The sequence below is a fragment of the Apodemus sylvaticus genome, chromosome 11 (assembly GCF_947179515.1).
Source record: "Apodemus sylvaticus chromosome 11, mApoSyl1.1, whole genome shotgun sequence".
Taxonomy (NCBI): Eukaryota; Metazoa; Chordata; class Mammalia; order Rodentia; family Muridae; genus Apodemus; species Apodemus sylvaticus.
Genome location: NC_067482.1, coordinates 95,443,004 through 95,460,922, shown reverse-complemented (window position 1 = coordinate 95,460,922; position 17,919 = coordinate 95,443,004). Strand labels below are relative to the sequence as shown.

General features: G+C 47.0%; 1 protein-coding gene across 1 annotated transcript in view; it reads left to right on the top strand.

Annotated features, from left to right (window-relative positions):
• The first annotated feature begins 1,114 nt into the window (after nt 1–1,114).
• Slc1a4 (solute carrier family 1 member 4) overlaps nt 1,115–17,919 on the top strand; it is a 28,987-nt gene continuing 12,182 nt past the window's right edge. The window contains exons 1-3 of the mRNA XM_052198966.1: nt 1,115–1,905; nt 13,006–13,048; nt 14,697–14,759. Of these exons, the coding sequence (XP_052054926.1) occupies nt 1,379–1,905; nt 13,006–13,048; nt 14,697–14,759 (633 nt within the window). The 5' untranslated portion in view covers nt 1,115–1,378. The remainder of the gene's footprint in view (nt 1,906–13,005; nt 13,049–14,696; nt 14,760–17,919) is intronic.

The following is a 17,919-nucleotide window of genomic DNA, read 5'->3' as shown; positions in this document are numbered from 1 at the left end:
TGACGACGTTTTACAGTTCCTCGACAGGGTATATTGATTTGCACACGTTTCTGTTAGGTATGCTTTGAAATTATTTACTTCACATTGTCTTCCTCTTTAACTCTGCTATACCTTTCTTTCTTTCTCGGAGATCTCCAGAGGTAGTTCCTTTCAAAAGCAGAATGGGGAAAATATACAAATAAATAAATAACACAATAAATGACTGCCAAGGTTTTCCTTTTATCTGATGTGGCCGAAGAAGATAGTAAATAAATGGAATTAAAAAAAAAAAAAACCATTGAACCACCTTTCAGACTTGGCTGAACTGTTGCTGTGAAGTCTGGAGCTCCGGAAGGGGGTGGTTAAAATCCTGTGTGTGTTTCAGCTGAGGTTACGTGGCAGACACGCCACCGAAAGTGGTGGCGTCAGAGCTCTTGCTTCTCTGGGAGAGTTTTACGTCTTCAGCCTGCACACACCAGGCTTCTGCCCAGAGTCCAAGGGACCCGCCCCAGAGCGCGCTAGTGCACGCAGTGGCTCACACTTGGCACTGGACATAGTGCCACCCGGACTCCCCCGTCACCTATGGGTAAAGCTCGGCTAGAGTCTTGTGCGTGCACACAATGAGACTTTCCCCATTCACCCACTCCTTTGTCTCTGTACCACAAAAGCCTACAGAGCCCTTAGAAGAAAGGATTTCCCGCAGGACGGAGGTTGGACCGGTCCGGGCTCCCTAGCGGAGGGCGGGCACCAACCTCCGAGGGCCCCTCTTCTCCATCAGCTGGGGTGAAGAGCCGCCAAGGAGTTCCAGACGATCCCCTCCCTCTCACCCCGAGGCCCGGACAGTGTGTAGCACGGGGAGGCCCCTCTGCCAGCGTGGGGAGCCGCTTCCGTTAGCTAGGACGGAAAGCTGCCAGGAGACAGGATTGGCCGATGGCCTCACGCCCCGCGGTCTCGGGAGAGCCCCGCCTGCCTGGCTCTCTTTCCTTTTACCGGGCCTCCGGGAGGGCGGGACCTGGGAAAGTCCGGGAGGTGGGGAACGGAGCTTCAGGGCTCTAATTGGTCGTAACATCTGAGGCGGTCCTGCATGGGCGGGGCAGGCTCCGGCCCCGCCCTCCTTCCTAGGCTGCAGCCTCCAGCGCGCCTCCGGCGTTGCATCATCTTCAGCCAGCAGTGGCTCTGAAGGAAGGCTGGGCGCGGCGAGGTCTGCTCTGCCTCTGCTCCAGCCCACAGCCCACGTCTCTCTTTATCTTTCTGAAAACTGTTCCTGTAGGGAGCCGCAGAGCTCGGGAGCCGCAGCTGGCACAGGCCACTGTCTCCGCCTGATCCATTCATTCGAAACCGGTCTTTTCTCCAAGTCCAAGTTCCTCGCGTGTTGCCGCTTAGAGCGGTGGGCAGCGACATGGAGAAGAGCGGCGAAACCAACGGCTACCTCGACGGCACCCAGGCAGAGCCTGCGGCCGGGCCCCGAACGCCCGAGACGGCGACGGGCAAAGCGCAGCGCTGTGCTGGCTTTTTTCGGCGCCACGCGCTGGTGCTGCTCACCGTGTCCGGGGTGTTAGTGGGCGCCGGCATGGGCGCGGCGCTGCGGGGGCTGCAGCTCACCCGCACGCAGGTCACTTACCTGGCCTTCCCCGGCGAGATGCTGCTCCGCATGCTGCGCATGATCATCCTACCGCTCGTGGTTTGCAGCCTGGTGTCGGGCGCCGCCTCCCTGGACGCCAGCTCCCTCGGACGTCTGGGTGGCATCGCCGTCGCTTACTTCGGCCTCACCACGCTGAGCGCCTCTGCGCTCGCCGTTGCTCTGGCGTTCATCATCAAGCCAGGGGCGGGCGCGCAGACCCTCCAGTCCAACAGCCTGGGGCTGGAGAACTCAGGCCCTCCTCCGGTCTCCAAAGAGACGGTGGACTCTTTCCTCGATTTACTCAGGTAATGCTCTCCACCCCGCCAAAGGCACGCGGGAGACGCCACGTGCACTCATTTCACCTAGAGTTAATTCAGCTACTGTTGGCCTTTAGCACTAAATATCAAAATTACATCTGGGCTACTGTGTTGACCACACCTTTAAAGATTGGAGGCCACAGCTTTTGGCTGGAACCGGTTTCCCGTTAGGTGGGGATGTTGAGAGTATGCGTTCTCTCTCAGTTATGCTTTGCTCCTTACACTGGGCTGCTCTCAGTTTTGTTGTTTTGTTTTGCTTTGTTTTTGTTTATAATTGTTCCCATGGCTTGAAAATCTTCATTCTGTCCCCTACAGCCCCCAAAGCTTCTAGGACATTGAGTGACTTTTGCCTGAGGAGCTATCCAGCCTGTAGTCTGAGGCTTTCTCTGATTCCTCCTCTGGGTTGTGAAGGAAGTTGGCAATTTTCTGCAGAATTATGGATGTGTCCAAGAATAATAAACCTGCAGTTAGTTATGTGGAGCCCGTTGCCCGGCTACGTGACTGCCTCTCAGGCTTGGGACAGGTTGCAGATATTCTTGGTCAGGACCACTGCCTAGCGTTGTTCCTTTATAGAAAGGCGTGAGATGCAGAGGCTGTGAGACACATCTTCACCTCTCTTGGCTTGTTTTTTTTTCACTCGGGAGTTGTATTTCGTCCCCTGAGATGAGAGAGTGTAGTTTTCAAAGCCTCACCTCTCCATTTCTACACTAATCCAAAGTTCACAGATGGGAAAACAGCAGTCTGCAGGCGTTTACTGATCTAACCAGGTTCGTCTGAGCGAGGAGGCCAGCTGGCTCTCCTTCCAGCTTTCTGAGCCTTCGTGGTATGTTTTGTCTTGAGTCACTGGGCAAAGCTCCTCATTGCTGAGGTGGTGAAAAACAGAGAACTCTGGGCAAATGACTTGTCTTTCTCCTGTCTCCATTTCTTCATGTGGAAAATGTGACAGCTGTCTGCCACTGAAAGAGTTTGTTCATCAAAAAACAAAAAACAAAAACAAAAAAAAAAAAACCAAAACAAACAAAAATCCCTAAAAACCCGAGACATGGTATTGGGGAAAAATCTTTGAAAAAAAGCCAAAAGTTTCTGCAAACAGAGCAAGTGGAGGCAGCCTGAGGGACTGGACTGTAGGCTTTGGTGCCAACCAGGCACCTTGGTAGTCTAAGAGTTTTAAGGTTTGAGAAATAACTGTGGATGTGATCAGAGAAAGAGACGCCTGCTGAAGCCCAGAGCACCTTTGTCGTGTTATATCAGGTCAGCCCCCTCAGGGAGAGAAGACACATATGGGGTTTCAGGATTCTTTTTATGGAGCCATTTGTGGCCCAAAAGGGAGTGTGATGTTTGTCTGTGCCTCTCTCTTGGTAACAGGGGGGCCTTAATGACACCATCTCTGAAAGGGAACAGACCAGTAATCGGAGAGTGAGAACACTTCACGGCCATCACACCAAGAAAGGTGTACTACTTACTGTTTTATGGCCGTGGTTTTAGACCCAAGCCCACTCAACTCCTGCTTTTGAAGCAAATGGTGACTCAGTGTCATGGCTCAAGAGTCAGTGTAGGTGTAACGTCTCAGAGACGAGGGCAACCCTTGTCGCATCTCCCCGGAAGAGCTTTCCCTGGCCTGTTAGGATGGGGCAGTAGTTCTAATGCTTCAACTAGCTAGCTGCACTTGACCTAAAAGTCCATGATAAGGGCAGGGCAGGTGGTACAATCCTGCTTCCAACCCAGGAAACAGAGGCAAAGATCAGGGATGAGAGTCTTTGGGACACTTAGGAGACAGAGTTTGAGACCAGTCTGAGCTGCTCGTGAGGTCTTAACCAAGGGCAGGGTTTATGCTTTAATGGTAGAGTGCTCGTCTGCTGTGCTTAAGGCCGTAGATTTGACTCTCATGGGGTGAGGCGGATTAGGAGATCCAAAGGTCTTCTGCCCCATGGTTCAAAGCTGCGTGTCTTGCTCATTTCCCAAGACAAAATGTATGGTAACGGTAGTATGTCCTGGTCTAATGTCACTGACTCAGAAATGTTTGCCAAGAGTCAAGGGAAGAACCAAGAAGAGGAACCTCCATAAGGCGGGTCAGTGCCCACCCCCTCCAGCTGGGCATTTGGATGAAGCACCTAAGTGACGGACAGTATGCCTGTATCTGCAGAGTAGCTTATGACAGGAAACAGGCCCAAGCCACCCGGAAATGCTACCTGGGTCAAGGGAGTCTCTAAGTCAATTGTCTTTCTTAAAACTGAGATTTCACATTCTGGCCCTGCCTTTCCTGGAACTAGCTCAGGCTGGCCTCAAGCATAAACACACACACATACATACGGTCAGAATCAGCACCAGCTGTGCAAGCCAGTCCTTCCTCAGCTTCTATCTTTACAGGGGGCACCGAGATCTGAAAGGAGACAATAAACACCAGGGCTGATAAATATTTAGCAGGTATACATACTATGCCTTATCCTGTCTTTGAAGTTTCTGGAGAGTTAATAAAGAAATTTTGAACTTAAATAAAAGGAAACACTTCTGAAGCAACAGAAACAAAAAAGAGCAAGAGTTCAGTATTTTATATTTTTATATAGGATGGGGAAACACACACCCCACCCTTGACAATAGATCAGAAGGACAAACAGCACCAGACGTGCACAGAAGAAACGTTTTTGAAGTTTTTCCGCACTGTTGGGTGTGTGCAGCACAGCTCTCCAGTTGCCAGTCCAGATAAGCCTCACACGTGTTTGCCTGTTGAAGTGTGTATCCAAGTGATGTGTCTCCACACTGAGCAGGCGTGTCCATGTTTGGCCTGAGGGACTGAATCTCTGGATTGAACAGGACACTTCGTATTTCAGTGTCTTCACTTTGGCCCATAGTAAGAGATGTTTTTTATATTATGGCCTCTACATATATAGACTCCTCAGGCCTGCATTCACAAATCACAGCAAGTTAGAACAAAGTGTTTCGAGTGTGGTACAGGATCGCTTCTAAAATGCTGATAAAGCCAGTAAGTCGATTTTGTGGCTGGCTCACATGTGAAACACTTTGACCTACTGCATCAGTGGTGTTCTGTAATTCAGGTACAAGAGGATCAAACACAGAGGGAAGGGGTGGATATCAAGCTGGGTAGATGAAGAGTCCCGTCCCAGGGTTAGAAACACACGACAGAGCTGGGCATGATGGAGCACGCCTGTGGAAGGGCAGGCAGGAGGACTGGCTGTGTGAAAGCTAGAATCTCAGAAATCTCAGAAAGACAAGAAACACCTTATGCAGAAGGACAGTTTGATATTTCAGTCTCAGGACAGCACATGTGTGCTGCATGCACAGTAGGGATATACACGAGTCACGCGTAGTTATTTAAATGAAGCTAGGGCCAGTAAGAGGGGGCCTGCCTAGGACGCCCAAAGCCCTGGGTGGCCCCAGCACTGCATAAAGGAAATAAAGAAGCCCTTGCCTGTGATCCTTGCACCTGAGGCTAGCCTAGGATACACAAGACCCTGTCTCAAAATAGAATAATAATAAACTCACTTTAAAAGCATATAAAACTTTCATTTCTTCATATACTGTTAGCTTGTTATCAGTGTCTAGTCTAGGTGTTTCCAGGCTATTGGCTTCTTTTTGGAAGATCTAAAATAAGGGCTTATACTGATCTGCAAAATAGCAAGGGAACTTTATTCAAAAGCTAAGTAATAGTAGCAGTCAGAAAGAAACTACACTGTCAAGAATGACAGGGGGCCACATGAGCAAGGTTAAACTTATAGTAGCAAGGCCCTCAGCTACTGTCTGAGTAATCCTTTGGTGGGGTTCAAGAGAAAGAAGGGCTACTGGGAAAAGAGCTCAGCAGTTCAGAGCAGGTACTGAACTCTTGAAGAGGACCCAAGTTTAGTTCCCAGCATCTAAATGGTAAGCTCCAGCCAGCCACCTGTAACTCCGGGTTCAGGGGATCCAACATCTTCTTCTGGCCTCTTTAGGCACACATATATTGCACACTCATATATGTACAGACAAAAACTCACGCGTGTAAAACAGTAAATAAAAGGAGGAGGAGGAGGAGTTTGAAGTATTTGCTGAGGAGCATCGTGTGGGTGGTTCTGTTTTAACTGACAGTCTTTGGTTGATATTGATAGATGTTGCTGGGGGCCGTTATGAACAATGCTATGTAAACCTTTGTTCACTGTGCATATTCTTTTCTATAATGTATCTAATTATAATCATACGTATTCCCAATTAAGCATAGATATAAGATAGTACACAGTTTTACCCTAAAAGTTCATGCAGAGGACACAGTTTGTCTTAATGCTCGAGCACACAAGAGAGATTGGGTCTCTTACCCTCCTACAGGATATATTGAGAATACATTTGAATAGACCCTGATTATGTTTGATGTTCATTGAGGGGAAGAGAACAGTGTAATCCATTGTTTGTAGTGGAAAGTTCTGTAGCTTGACGCAAGTGGAGGAGGATGTAGGTTGCTAACAGATTGCTGGGTACTCATTCAGAGGAGTTTGTGTACACAGGATATGCAGGTGAAGGCCTAGGTTGTCCAGTGCATCCGTAGAGGATGGAAGTGTGCACAGCCCAAAGCGAGCGGAGCCCCAGGTTGCAACACTGTGCTTGCCTGCCTCTGGAGGTACTCAATAGCCAGTCACCACCGGGCAGTACACATACAAATACTGCTCTTGGACAGGGCTTGTCCAGGTTAAACACAAAGGGAAGCAGATGGACTTCATGGCTCTGGGCCTTGAGAAGGTGAAAAATCACCCCCAGCATCTTTTTCAGCTCAGTGTCCTCTGTGTGCAAAGCCAACTAAGGGAAAGTGCTTGGAGACAAAGGAGTGAAACGTCTCGCTTGGCAAGCAGCTGTTGCTGGAGCGCAGGAGAGCTCTGGCTAAGAGAAGCATCTGGGTTGGGAAATCCGAGTCAAGAATTGTGTTCTTCCCCTGGGAGCCAGCCAGGGGGAGGCCCTCCCAACCCAGGGCCTTGAATGAAAGGAGTTTTAGGTGAGTCCTGTGATGGTTAATCTTGATTGTCAGCTTAATCGGATTCAAAAAAAAAACCTAGGAAATTAGAGAAGCGTGCTCCTAAGTGGCTGTCCGGGATTCTCCGTAGATGAGTTTCGAGACCATAAGGTTTCTGACACAAGGAATGGTTTAATTCAGTGACGGACTCAAAATCTGAATGGAGTTAGGGGCTCTGGGAGTGTGGACACTGCAGTGTTCTAAGGAGTTGTATCTCGGTCTATCCTGGACCCACTTTCTTGTTCCCTGTCTGCTGTGATGCTGGTAGCTCGCTGCCACAGTACCCTGAACCTCAGAAACCTTGGAATTGGTAAATAACCCTTCCCTTCATGTCGAAACACAGCTCCGAGGAAGCTAGCAGACCTCCCGAGGGCTTGAGGTCTGTGTTGTAAGCTAAGTTTGGGCATCCTGGTGAGTGTATGTATTTGAACTCTTCTTTGCAGTTATCTCTGACTTTGTTTAAGGTGGGGTCCAACATAGCCCAGGATGATTTTGAATTCCTGACCCTCCTACACCACCTCCCAAGTAATAGGAGTCCAGGGCTTTCTTTCTTTTTGTCTTTATCTTTTTTTTTTTTTTTTGAGTGTTGAAACAGTTTTAAGGTATGGTTTATAGGTCATGAAAGGTGCCTATGGTGAGCATACAGTTCAGTGAACTTTGAGTCATGAGCTCTGGTAACTGCTACCAAAATCAGCACACTGAAAGAAGCCGTTCTCACCATGCCTGTTCTCAGCGGTTCCCATCCTTCACCTGGGCCTTGTACAGCTGCCCTTCCTTTCTTTCTTTCTTTCTTTCTTTCTTTCTTTCTTTCTTTCTTTCTTTCTTTCTTTCTTTCTTTCTTTCTTTCTTTCTTTCTTTCTTTCTTCCTTCCTTCCTTCCTCCCTTCCTTCCTCCTTCTCTTTTTCTTTTTTGCATTGGTTTGATTTGCTGGGTGTCATCTCCCTGTGCTTGTTGAGCATGTATTTATTTTGGCTTCTTCTGCTCAGCTCTACTGAGATACCCTGTGCTGCCATCGGTCCCTTTTATTGCCAAGTGGCACTCCACTGTATTGATTAATCACAGTCGACTTATTCATCTGCAATGGGCATGGTACTTGGGGCCTTTATGAGTAACGCGGCCATGCATACAGATCTTCCTGCAGATACATATTTTTGTTTCTCTTGGGCAGACATCTGGACGTAGAAGTGCTGAATCATGCTGAATGTATTTTAACTTTATCTTGGACTGCCAAAGTACACTATATTCTTTTGAACTTTACCTTTTTTTTCTTCTTGGTCGGGAGTTGTTCTTTTGCCTGTAGTTTTGTCTACACCCCTTTGTTTTTGTTGAATCTCACTGATGGTCTTAAATGAACTCTGTTAGGATCCATTCTTGGTAAGATGGTACAGGGTTAGGACTCATGATTAAGAGATTAGGCAGGGCAGAAAAGGATTTCAAAGAAGGGGTGTACTCCTTGTAAGAGGGTCTATTTTTAAGCTGTAAATGGAAGACTCCTGATACCCACCTAGGAAGCAGCTACCCCTGGAGAATATGAAGCATTTGCAGGGCAAATTCTTTCCAGTGGGGATGGTTTTCCTAGTTAGGGTCACTGTTGCTGGAGTGAAGTACCATGACCAAAGCAACTCGAGGCCAAGGGGGAGGGGTTACTTGGCTTATGCTTCGAATCACTGTCATTCACGGAAGTTAGGACAGGGTCTCAAACAGTGTAGGAATCTAGGGACAGAAACTAATGCAGAAGCCATGGAAGAGTTTCCTGCCCCACCAGCCCAGGGTTGGCACTACCTACCGTGGGCTGGGCCCTCCCCTGTCAAGCCCTAATTACAAACATGTTCTATAGCTAGATGGACTGAGGTTCCTTCCTTTCAGATGGTGCTAGCTCAGTGGTTCACTATCCTCCAATTGCTGTGACTCTTTTTTTCCCCATGTTGTGGTGACCCCCCAGCCATATAGTTATGCTACTTCATAACTGTAGCTTTGCTACTGTTATGAATTGTAATGTAAATATCTGTGTTTTCCAATGGTCTTAGGCAACCCCCACCCATGAAGTGTTATTCGATCCCCAAAGGGATCTCGACCCACTTGTTGAGAACTGCTGGTCTAACTTGTATCAAGTTGACATAAAACTAGTCAGAAGGTAGAGGTTTTCTATACGGCAGTTCCCATAACTTCCCTGTCCTCACAGAAGGAGAACCCTCTGGCCAACTGGGTCTGGGAACCAAGAATTGGCAAGTAGTGGGTAAAGACCGGGAACGTTGGCACAGGCTCTCTTTCTGCTCCTAAGGAGACTAGCAAACAGAAGGGGATGCCAGACCTAGTCACATGGAGATGGGATAGGAAGTGGGTTTTGTAATGAAAGGAAGGTAGATAGACCAAAGACTACCCAAAATAAGTTGCTAGTTTATGTTTCAAAAGCTAAAAACAAAATGGGATTTTATGAAACCCAGGCCAGTCCTAAATGTACTCTATAGCCAAAGATGGCTTTGAGCTTTCTCTTCTCTGCCCTCAGCCCCTGGGGGCTCGGCTATAGATGTGCATCATGTGTAAATGGTGCTGGGGACCATATCCACTTCACACCTGCTGTCAGCTGAGCTTCACCCCAGGCCACATCTGCTTGTTTAAAGAAACTATGCCCATGATAAGAACTTGCCATGATTTTCACAGTTAATTCAGCTAAGAATTCCCATTTCCTACTCTCGTGTGGGTGTGCACTTGTTGACTGTTCTTAAGAATGCCAAAACCAACTCAGGTTTCATAGACCAGCGAGTGTGGGGGGCTGTGAATGCTGGCCGTCCTCTGGGAGCACAGTGAGAGTCCTAAACAAGTTTCCGGTCTGATTTTCATCATATTGCATTGGCTTGTGTATCAGCTATCTAGTAACAAATGGCTGCAATACAGCAGCTTAAACTCCCGGAGATCTGTGGGGTGGGAGTCTCAGCACTCGGCTTCTATCTGTTAGAGGACGGCAGTCGAGACATAGCTCTCATCTGGAAGCCCGTCGAGGGGAGACATACTTTGGAGGTCATGTGGCTATTGGCAGAATTTAGCTTGCTGAGGTTTTTGATTTGGAGCCATGGTTCCAACTTCCACTGTTGACTGGAGGCTACCCTCAGTTCCTCATCAGGTGGGGCTTTCCAGAATAGCTGCTTCCTTTATCCAAGTGTGTAAGCCCAGAAAGACCGACAGGAGAGTGTGCTAACTAGACAGGGTGCTACAATTATAGGTGACCAAACTACGGAAGGAATGACCCATTCATCACTTTCGGTGCATTGTACTGATTTTGAGCAAGTCATAGACTCCATCACCTCAAGGAAAGGGGATTGTGTAATGAACGCCAGGAGGCTATCTTAGATCACCCACCACTGGGTCACCCCACACCATATATTTTGCACGTGTGTGTATTTGTAGGTTTCCTTGCTGACTGAACAGCCTATCTTACCTTCTTTTCCTGTTGCTGTGATAAAATACCCTAACAAAAGAGCGACTTCAGGAGAAAAGGTTAATTTTGGCTCACACTTCAAGGTAAGAGTCCATCAAGGCAAGAGGACCCTGAAGCATCTGGTCACAGTGCAGCCACATCAGCCAGCAGAGTGACTCACTTTCTCTTTCTAGTCACCCCAGGGACCCAAGCCCAGGGAATGAATGGTCCTACCCACTTTTAGGTTGTGTCTTCTTCCCACCTCAGTTAGCCAGATTAAGATAATCCTGAAAGGAATGGCCAGAGGCTCATCTCCCAGTGCCCCCAGAGCCTGCCTGGTTCATGATTAACCCAGCGACTCAGCTTGCCTCTAGGAGCAGGAATTGGTGGGGAGCCCGGCACAGGGGTCCGAGTAAAAGATCACCATGACCTTCCCACGCTCCCGATTTGTTGTTTCTGCTGGAAGCATATAGCTGGAATGTGGTATTTTATAAATCAAGGCCAGCATTCTACACAGAGCCTTGCTCCAAAGAGGATATTCCCAGAACTTGGGAGGAAGAGGCAGGTGGATCTCTGTGAGTTCAAGGTTAGCCTAGTCTGTACAGCGAGTTGTCTCCAGAAAAAAAAAAAAAAGAATAGTTTTTTAGACTCAGTCAGTTTTCTGAAAACTCGTTTGTTTACTCTCTCTCTCTCTCTCTCTCTGTGTGTGTGTGTGTGTGTGTGTGTGTGTGGTGTGTGCTTGCATGTGCAGTACATGAGCCCCAGAGATCAAAGCTAGGCATCTTCCTCTTCAATGATGCTCCGTTTGTTTGTTTGTTTGTTTGTTTGTTTTTGCAACAGGGTCCCTCTGTGTAGCCCTGGCTGTGCTAGACCCCAATATGTAGTCAGGCTGGTCTCCAGCTCACAGAGACCCACCTGCCTCTGCCTCACACTGCACTCCCGTCTCCTTCCGTCTCAGGACACCACCATACCCCCACACACCCCCCACACCCCCACACCCCACACCCCCTCTTTCCCCACCCCCTCCATTCCTCTTCTTGTATTTCAAGATACCACAATGACTTTATTATATAAAAGATAAAAGGAAAATATTAGAGTAAAATGTGTTTATGTGTATTGATGTTTTGCTTATGCGTATTGATGTATCTACACCCCATGTGTGAGTTACAGAAGGTTGTGAACTGCCATGTGGGTGCTGAGAATTAATGTTTGTGATCTTCCTCTGGAAGAACAGCCAGTGCTCTTAACTGCTAAGCCATCTCTCCAGCCTTCCAAAAATGTGCTAATATATAAATGCAGGGCTCTATCGATGGGCAGTGGTTAAGTGATTGCTGTGTACATCCTGAGGACCAAAGTTGGTTCTCAGCACCTGTGGAACAAACCAGGATCCTACATAAGCCTCTAATCCCAGCTCTGAAGAGGAGAAGGGGGAGAGATAAGATTGCTGGAATTTGCTTGCTCCTGAGGCAGTGGGAAACTTTATCTTACAAAAATAAGGTGGTAGATGTCTGACCTCATGTGTAACCACAGTGTCCATTTGTACAAACATGCGAAGGAGCGTGTACACATGCATGTATGTACACACGCACAAATAAGTAAAAAGTCTTTAAAAACCACCTAAATTCTCTAAAAGAAGTTGGATCCTTATTTTTGGTCTAGAATTGCTGCTGACTAGTCATGGTGGTGCACAGGGAGGGAAGGAGAAAGCCCCTGTTAGGGAGCTCTCTGAATACAGAAAGATACTTCAGTGCAAAGGAAGGACTCCAAGCTTATAATTTACCATTGGTGCTTCAATGTCTTAGCAAGATGAGTGATTCTTGGAAACTTTCAAAACAAAACAAACAGTTATCCCATAATTTACATAGTAGCTGTATTCCTGGAAGGCATGTTCAAGGTATGAAAAGAAAAAACAAAATCTCTTGGTTGGAGTTAGTCCAGGCTCCGGCAGCAAGTATAAATGAGGCTATTGTCCTGCATGAGGCTTTGAGACAGTTCGTTGTATAGGATTTTGATGAATTTGCCAGGATGAATTTCTGGACCCTGGCACCTTCCCTTCCAAGATCTCCCAAAATGGATCTCAATTATTGTAAAAACAAACGAGGCCTATTGGTTGAACAGGTGCGGTGATGTACGCCTATAATTCCACACTTGGGGAACTGTGGAAAGAAGATGGGGGGCGTAAAATCAGCTGGGACTGCATAGTAGGACCTTGCTTCCACATTAACTAAGTAACAATCTCTGAGGCTGGAGAAATGGCTCAACAGTTGGGGTGCTTGCAGCTCTTGCAGAGGACTATCCTTCTATCCAGTGCCCTCATCAGATGACTCAAGTGTAACCAAAGATCTACAGAATCCAGCACCCTTGTTTGATCTCCACTGGTGTGTCTGCACACATGTATGTGCACACACACACAATTAAATACTAAAAGTACATCTTAAAAAAAAACCAGCAAAACAGCTGGTGACACATCGAAGGATCCACAGTTCAATATCATCTCTGCTACACAGTGAGTTTCAAGGCTGTTTAAATGTTTAGAGAGTGAACTGGGGTATATCTCAATGTTGCCTACTATATGCAGAGCCCCAGGTTATAAACCAGCAGTACTTAAAACACACCCAGAAACAACAACACCAGCAACAAAAACCTACAGCCCTGACAGAACGCATGCTTTCTTTTTCCACAGAAACCTGTTTCCTTCCAATCTCGTGGTTGCCACATTCACTACGGTAAGGTTTGATACTTTGTCAATGATATGAAACTTTGGTCGGGGAACTGTATAAACTAATGCACCAGAGTTCGGTAAAGTACGGGAAGGAGAGATCCTAGGGTAGTCCCTCCCCAAACCCTTCGTGAATGAGGCTTATTAGGAGAAATGACCCTGAAATCCTGGTCAGGCCTCAAAGCAGGAGGGAGAGCAGAATATGGCCAGTGTCAGCAGTTAGGGTCAAATGATGGGGGCTCATGGGGGGGGAAGGAGAGGCTTCTCATTGAAACCTGGAGAGGATCTTCATTAACAGCGAGAATAAGAGAGTTGTGGAAGATGGAGGGGGAGGCCAGAGGTGTTGTTGTTATTTTTAGATATGTCAGAGCAATCCAGAGGGATCTTGTTATAAAGAAGACTTAGTAACATTAGGGTCAGTTTTTATAGAAGGATACGTGAAATAACAACAACCACAATAACAACAAAAAAAAACCTCCTATATGATGTAGAGAGGGGTCTCCAAGATCCTTTTACATCATTCAGAAAATGCCTTCAAGCCGGACAGTAGTGGTGCACGCCTGTAATCCCAGCACTCTGGGAGGCAGAGGCAGGCGGATTTCTGAGTTCGAGGCCAGCCTGGTTTATAGAGTGAATTCCAGGACAGCCAGGGTTACACAGAGAAACCCTGTCTCGAAAAAAAAAACCAAGCCAAAACAAAACAAAAGAAAAGAAAATGCCTTCAAACCATTATTTGGAGACTGTCTGAAACATAGAATCTTCAGAAATCATACTTTTATTTTGACTATAAAGAAAGTATGTACATTTTGCCAAAAGGGTGGGGGATGGGTGACTTGTATATATATAATGTGACGAAAAACCATATAGAGCTTTGGGTGCTTGTCACAGAAGGGATGGGTGGGGTTGGTCTCCGGGCCACACCAATCTCGGGACAGCTGCCTACATCTGCCTCTCTGGTAAAGCAGAGAGAAATCAAAGCTCTTGAAGCATGGGCTCACGCAGGAGCTCAGGTCTGTAGCTCTCTGTGGACGTCTGACAGTTCTGCAGCCACGCAACCTCCGTTCAGGGAGAGAGATGCAGCCCACACCATGCAAAGGTGTGTGTCTTCTCAACCAACAGCAGCACCAAGGCCTGGGAGACCCGGCCGGAAAACACTGTCTTACCTCATGTCTCCTTTTCCGGAGGTGGGCAGCTCGAGTCAGATTAGAAACAGATGCCAAAGAGCAGCCACACACACGTAGGCCATCCTGGAGCCCGGCCGCGCATGAGAGATAAATGAAAGAAAAATGTGATGAACTTTGTCTTTCTGGAATTTGTGCCAGACTTCTTAAACAATATGAAACATGAGCTGTTGAAGGATCAAACTGTCAGCAGGAAGAAGTTTACATCTTCTTTACCCTATTACCCAAGGAACAGTTGGAAGTTCTCTGTTCCCGTGGTTCCTAAATGACCCAAAAGCTCATGAAGGGCTCGCTGCCTGAGCGACAGTGTAACTTACGCAGGACTCAGAGGTCAGCATCCGGCCAGCCAAGCGCAGTTTGCCCAGCACACTCACTATAGACAGTAGCAGCAGCAGAACAGGACCTTGCTGTGCCCCTAGTGCCTCTGGTCTTTATACGTGTTCACTAACGACTGGTTTTCTTCCTCTTTATTAGTCTGCAACCGATTACACGATGGTGACCCATAACACCAGCTTGGGGAATGTGACCACAGAGAAGGTAAGACTCTTCAGAAGATGGCTTATGGCAGTGTGTGGAAAGCAAACCAGTTTCCTTAATGAGGGGCAGCCACAATGTGTCTGTTATTTACTGGGATTGGAAATTGGGGGTCTGAATGGAATATTTAAAACCTCTAGGGTAGGTTTGCTCCTTCCAGCACAGTTGAACCCAGAGTCTGGAGCACAGGAATCTCCAGAGGCCTGTAAGCTGCTGGTTCATAACACCCCTTCTAGCTGAAATACAACGGAGGTGTGTCTCAGCATAACCTAAAACTAACATGATATATGGGAAAAATAAAAAATAATATAACCTCAAACATCTTCTCCATGCAAATAGACAATTACAGAAGATAGAACAAAGGTTTTGTATATTTGCATGTACTTAATAAGTTTGGACGTTATTGGCCTGGTATTGATAGAGCACAGTTGTAATCCCAGCACTTTGGAAGCTGAGGCAGGAGAATCATTGTGAGTTCTAGGATAGTCTAAGCTATACAAGAGATTCTCCCTCAAAAATAAAATGAAGTAATAAAGTAAAGCCAGAGTTGGCTGGGCATGGTGGTGTGTGCCTGTACTTCCAGATACGTGAGTTGAGGCGACAGGGTGGCTTGAACCCAGGGATGCAGGCCAGCTAGGACAACCTAGGGACGTGTCTGCTGCAGAGTCCGCAATCTCAGCGGCAAGGGAGCTGAGACCTGAGGTCAAGTCAGCTTGAAACGAGAGCTACAGAGTTGCAGTGCCTGTTCCGGAATAATAAAAGTTCAGAATAAAAAAGGGGTAAGACAGAATTCAGCCTAATGTTGTTAGTATGCTTTTTGCACGCTGGGGGTTGGGGGGAGTAACAGATGCTAAGTAGATACTTTAATATCTATCTGTATAACAACCCAGAATGCTACAGCTGTGTCTGTTGTGCCAATGACCTGAATGATTTATATATTTATTTTATGTATGTGAGCACACTGTCGCTCTCTCAGACACACCAGCAGAGGGCATCGGATCCCATGACAGATGACTGTGAGCCACCATGTGGTTGCTGGGAATTGAACTCAGGACGTCTGGAAGAGCAGCCAGTGCCCTTAACCTCTGAGCCATCTCTCCAGTCCGGCAAATCTTACATGAATGCATGTTTTGTCTGCTTATGTGTCCATGCACTAAATGCATGCAGTGGCCCATGAAGGCTGGGAAAGGGCATTGGGTCTCCTGGAGCTAGAATTTTGGGCAACTATTAGCTGTCACGTGGATACTAGGACTTGAACCCAGGCCCTCTGGAAGAACAGCCGATAGTCTTAACCACTGAACCATCTCTCCAGCCCAGCACACTTTCTTAAAATGGTAAATGACACTTGGTAAAGTTAGAACAAAATGCTGTTTTCCTTGACTTCACACCAAACTTGGGAAAGTCTGAGTTCTTTGAGTATATAGAAGAGTCAAGTCAGGTATAATGGCACATGCCTTTAATTACAGCACTTGGGAGGCACAGGAAGGCAGATCTCTGTGAGTATAAGGCCAACTTGGTCTAGAGTAAGTTCCAGGACAGTCAGTGAAACATAGTAAAATCTTGTCTAAAAAAAAAACATTAAACAGAGTCGCGCCATTTGAACTTTGAGACAGCCTGACCCCCACTGCAAACAGCCTGAAGTGGTTTGTTGAGGGTAATCTGGGACTGTCTGAAGCCTCAAGTAATGCAGGCATCCTAGAACCTACCTGTCTCTGCAATATCTTCAAGTTTTGCCTAGCTTGCTTTTGTGACTGTTCTGATTTCCCCAATGGAAGTACTAGTGACCCACAGGTATCCCCCAGTTGACGGCCCCTGCTCTCCTGAATAAATTCAAGAGTGTTCGCTTTTCAACAGAGGAGCTGTGTGGCCTTGCCAATTCCAGGTGTTTTTTGTTTTTAAAGACACAAGTAGAATTATCCTTGTTCTCCAAGAATGGAATGCTACTGGCAGAATTAACCAGGAAAACCCAGCCTAAGAGAGGCCCCAGCCCTCACCTGCAGCTCTCCTCCATGCCTGCTTTGATCTCCTGTGATCACTTGCCACGAGTACAAACCTAGCCTGTTACTGAATCATTAATTCAGTAAACAGTGACATTTGGCAGCCACTGGGTGCCACGCTTGGGTGATGCTTGCCCTAGACAGAGCCCTGCCCTTGTCTTAGTCTCCAGTCTGCTCTGTGGTCCCTACCAAGGTGAGCTTAAAGTATCCGCAACTGTAAAGGGAGATAAATCCTCCAAAAAAACAAAACAAACAACAGGACTTCTGGGGATATAGCTCCATTGGTAGAAGTGCCTTGCATGCAGGAGCTATGGTTTCATCAGACCCAATAAAACCAAGCATGGCAGTGCTTGCCTATAATTCTGACACCCAGGATGTAGAAGCAGCTGAATCAGTGAAGGTCATCTTAAGCTTCATGAGTTCAAGACCAGCCTGAACTACAAGAGAACCTGTTTCCCCAAAACAATAACAACAAAAACCAAATTATTTGATTTTCTAGAAATAATCTAAGTACTTCACACATATAACATACAGCTATGTAGCAGCTACTTTTTATCCTTGGTTTTTTTTAAGATTTATTTATTATATGTAAGTACAATGTAGCTGTCTCCTGACACTCCACAAGAGGGTGTGAGATCTCATCATGATGGTTGTGAGCCACCATGTGGTTACTGGGATTTGAACTCAGGACCTTCAGAAGAGCAGTCAGTGCTCTCAACCGCTGAGCCATCTCTCCAGCCCTTTATCCTTGTTCTGAAGGTGCAGAACAGAGAGATTGAGTTACTCACCTAAACTCACTCAGGCTCCATGGCTGGGCGTCCTGTCACCATTACTAGAACTGTTCCTGGTGAATTTGTTTATTAGTGTAAACCAAGCAGTGACGGTGAGTGTCTTCCTACTCTGCGTCACTGGAGGCTAGGTCACATGCTGCTGGGTTCTGATGACTCAAGTTTGACCCATGGGTGCACTGTGAAGGAGAGTTTTTCTCTCTGGCTTCCATGTGTATGTGTCGACACGTGGGTGCCTGCCCTGTGTGTGCACACAGTCATGCATAGAGTAATAAATAAACATAATTTTTAGAAATCAGCAGTAGAGACCTGTAACCTGGGGTTATTCCCAGAACCAGAACTGCTATCTGGGGTTTTTAACACGGTTCCTATACATCA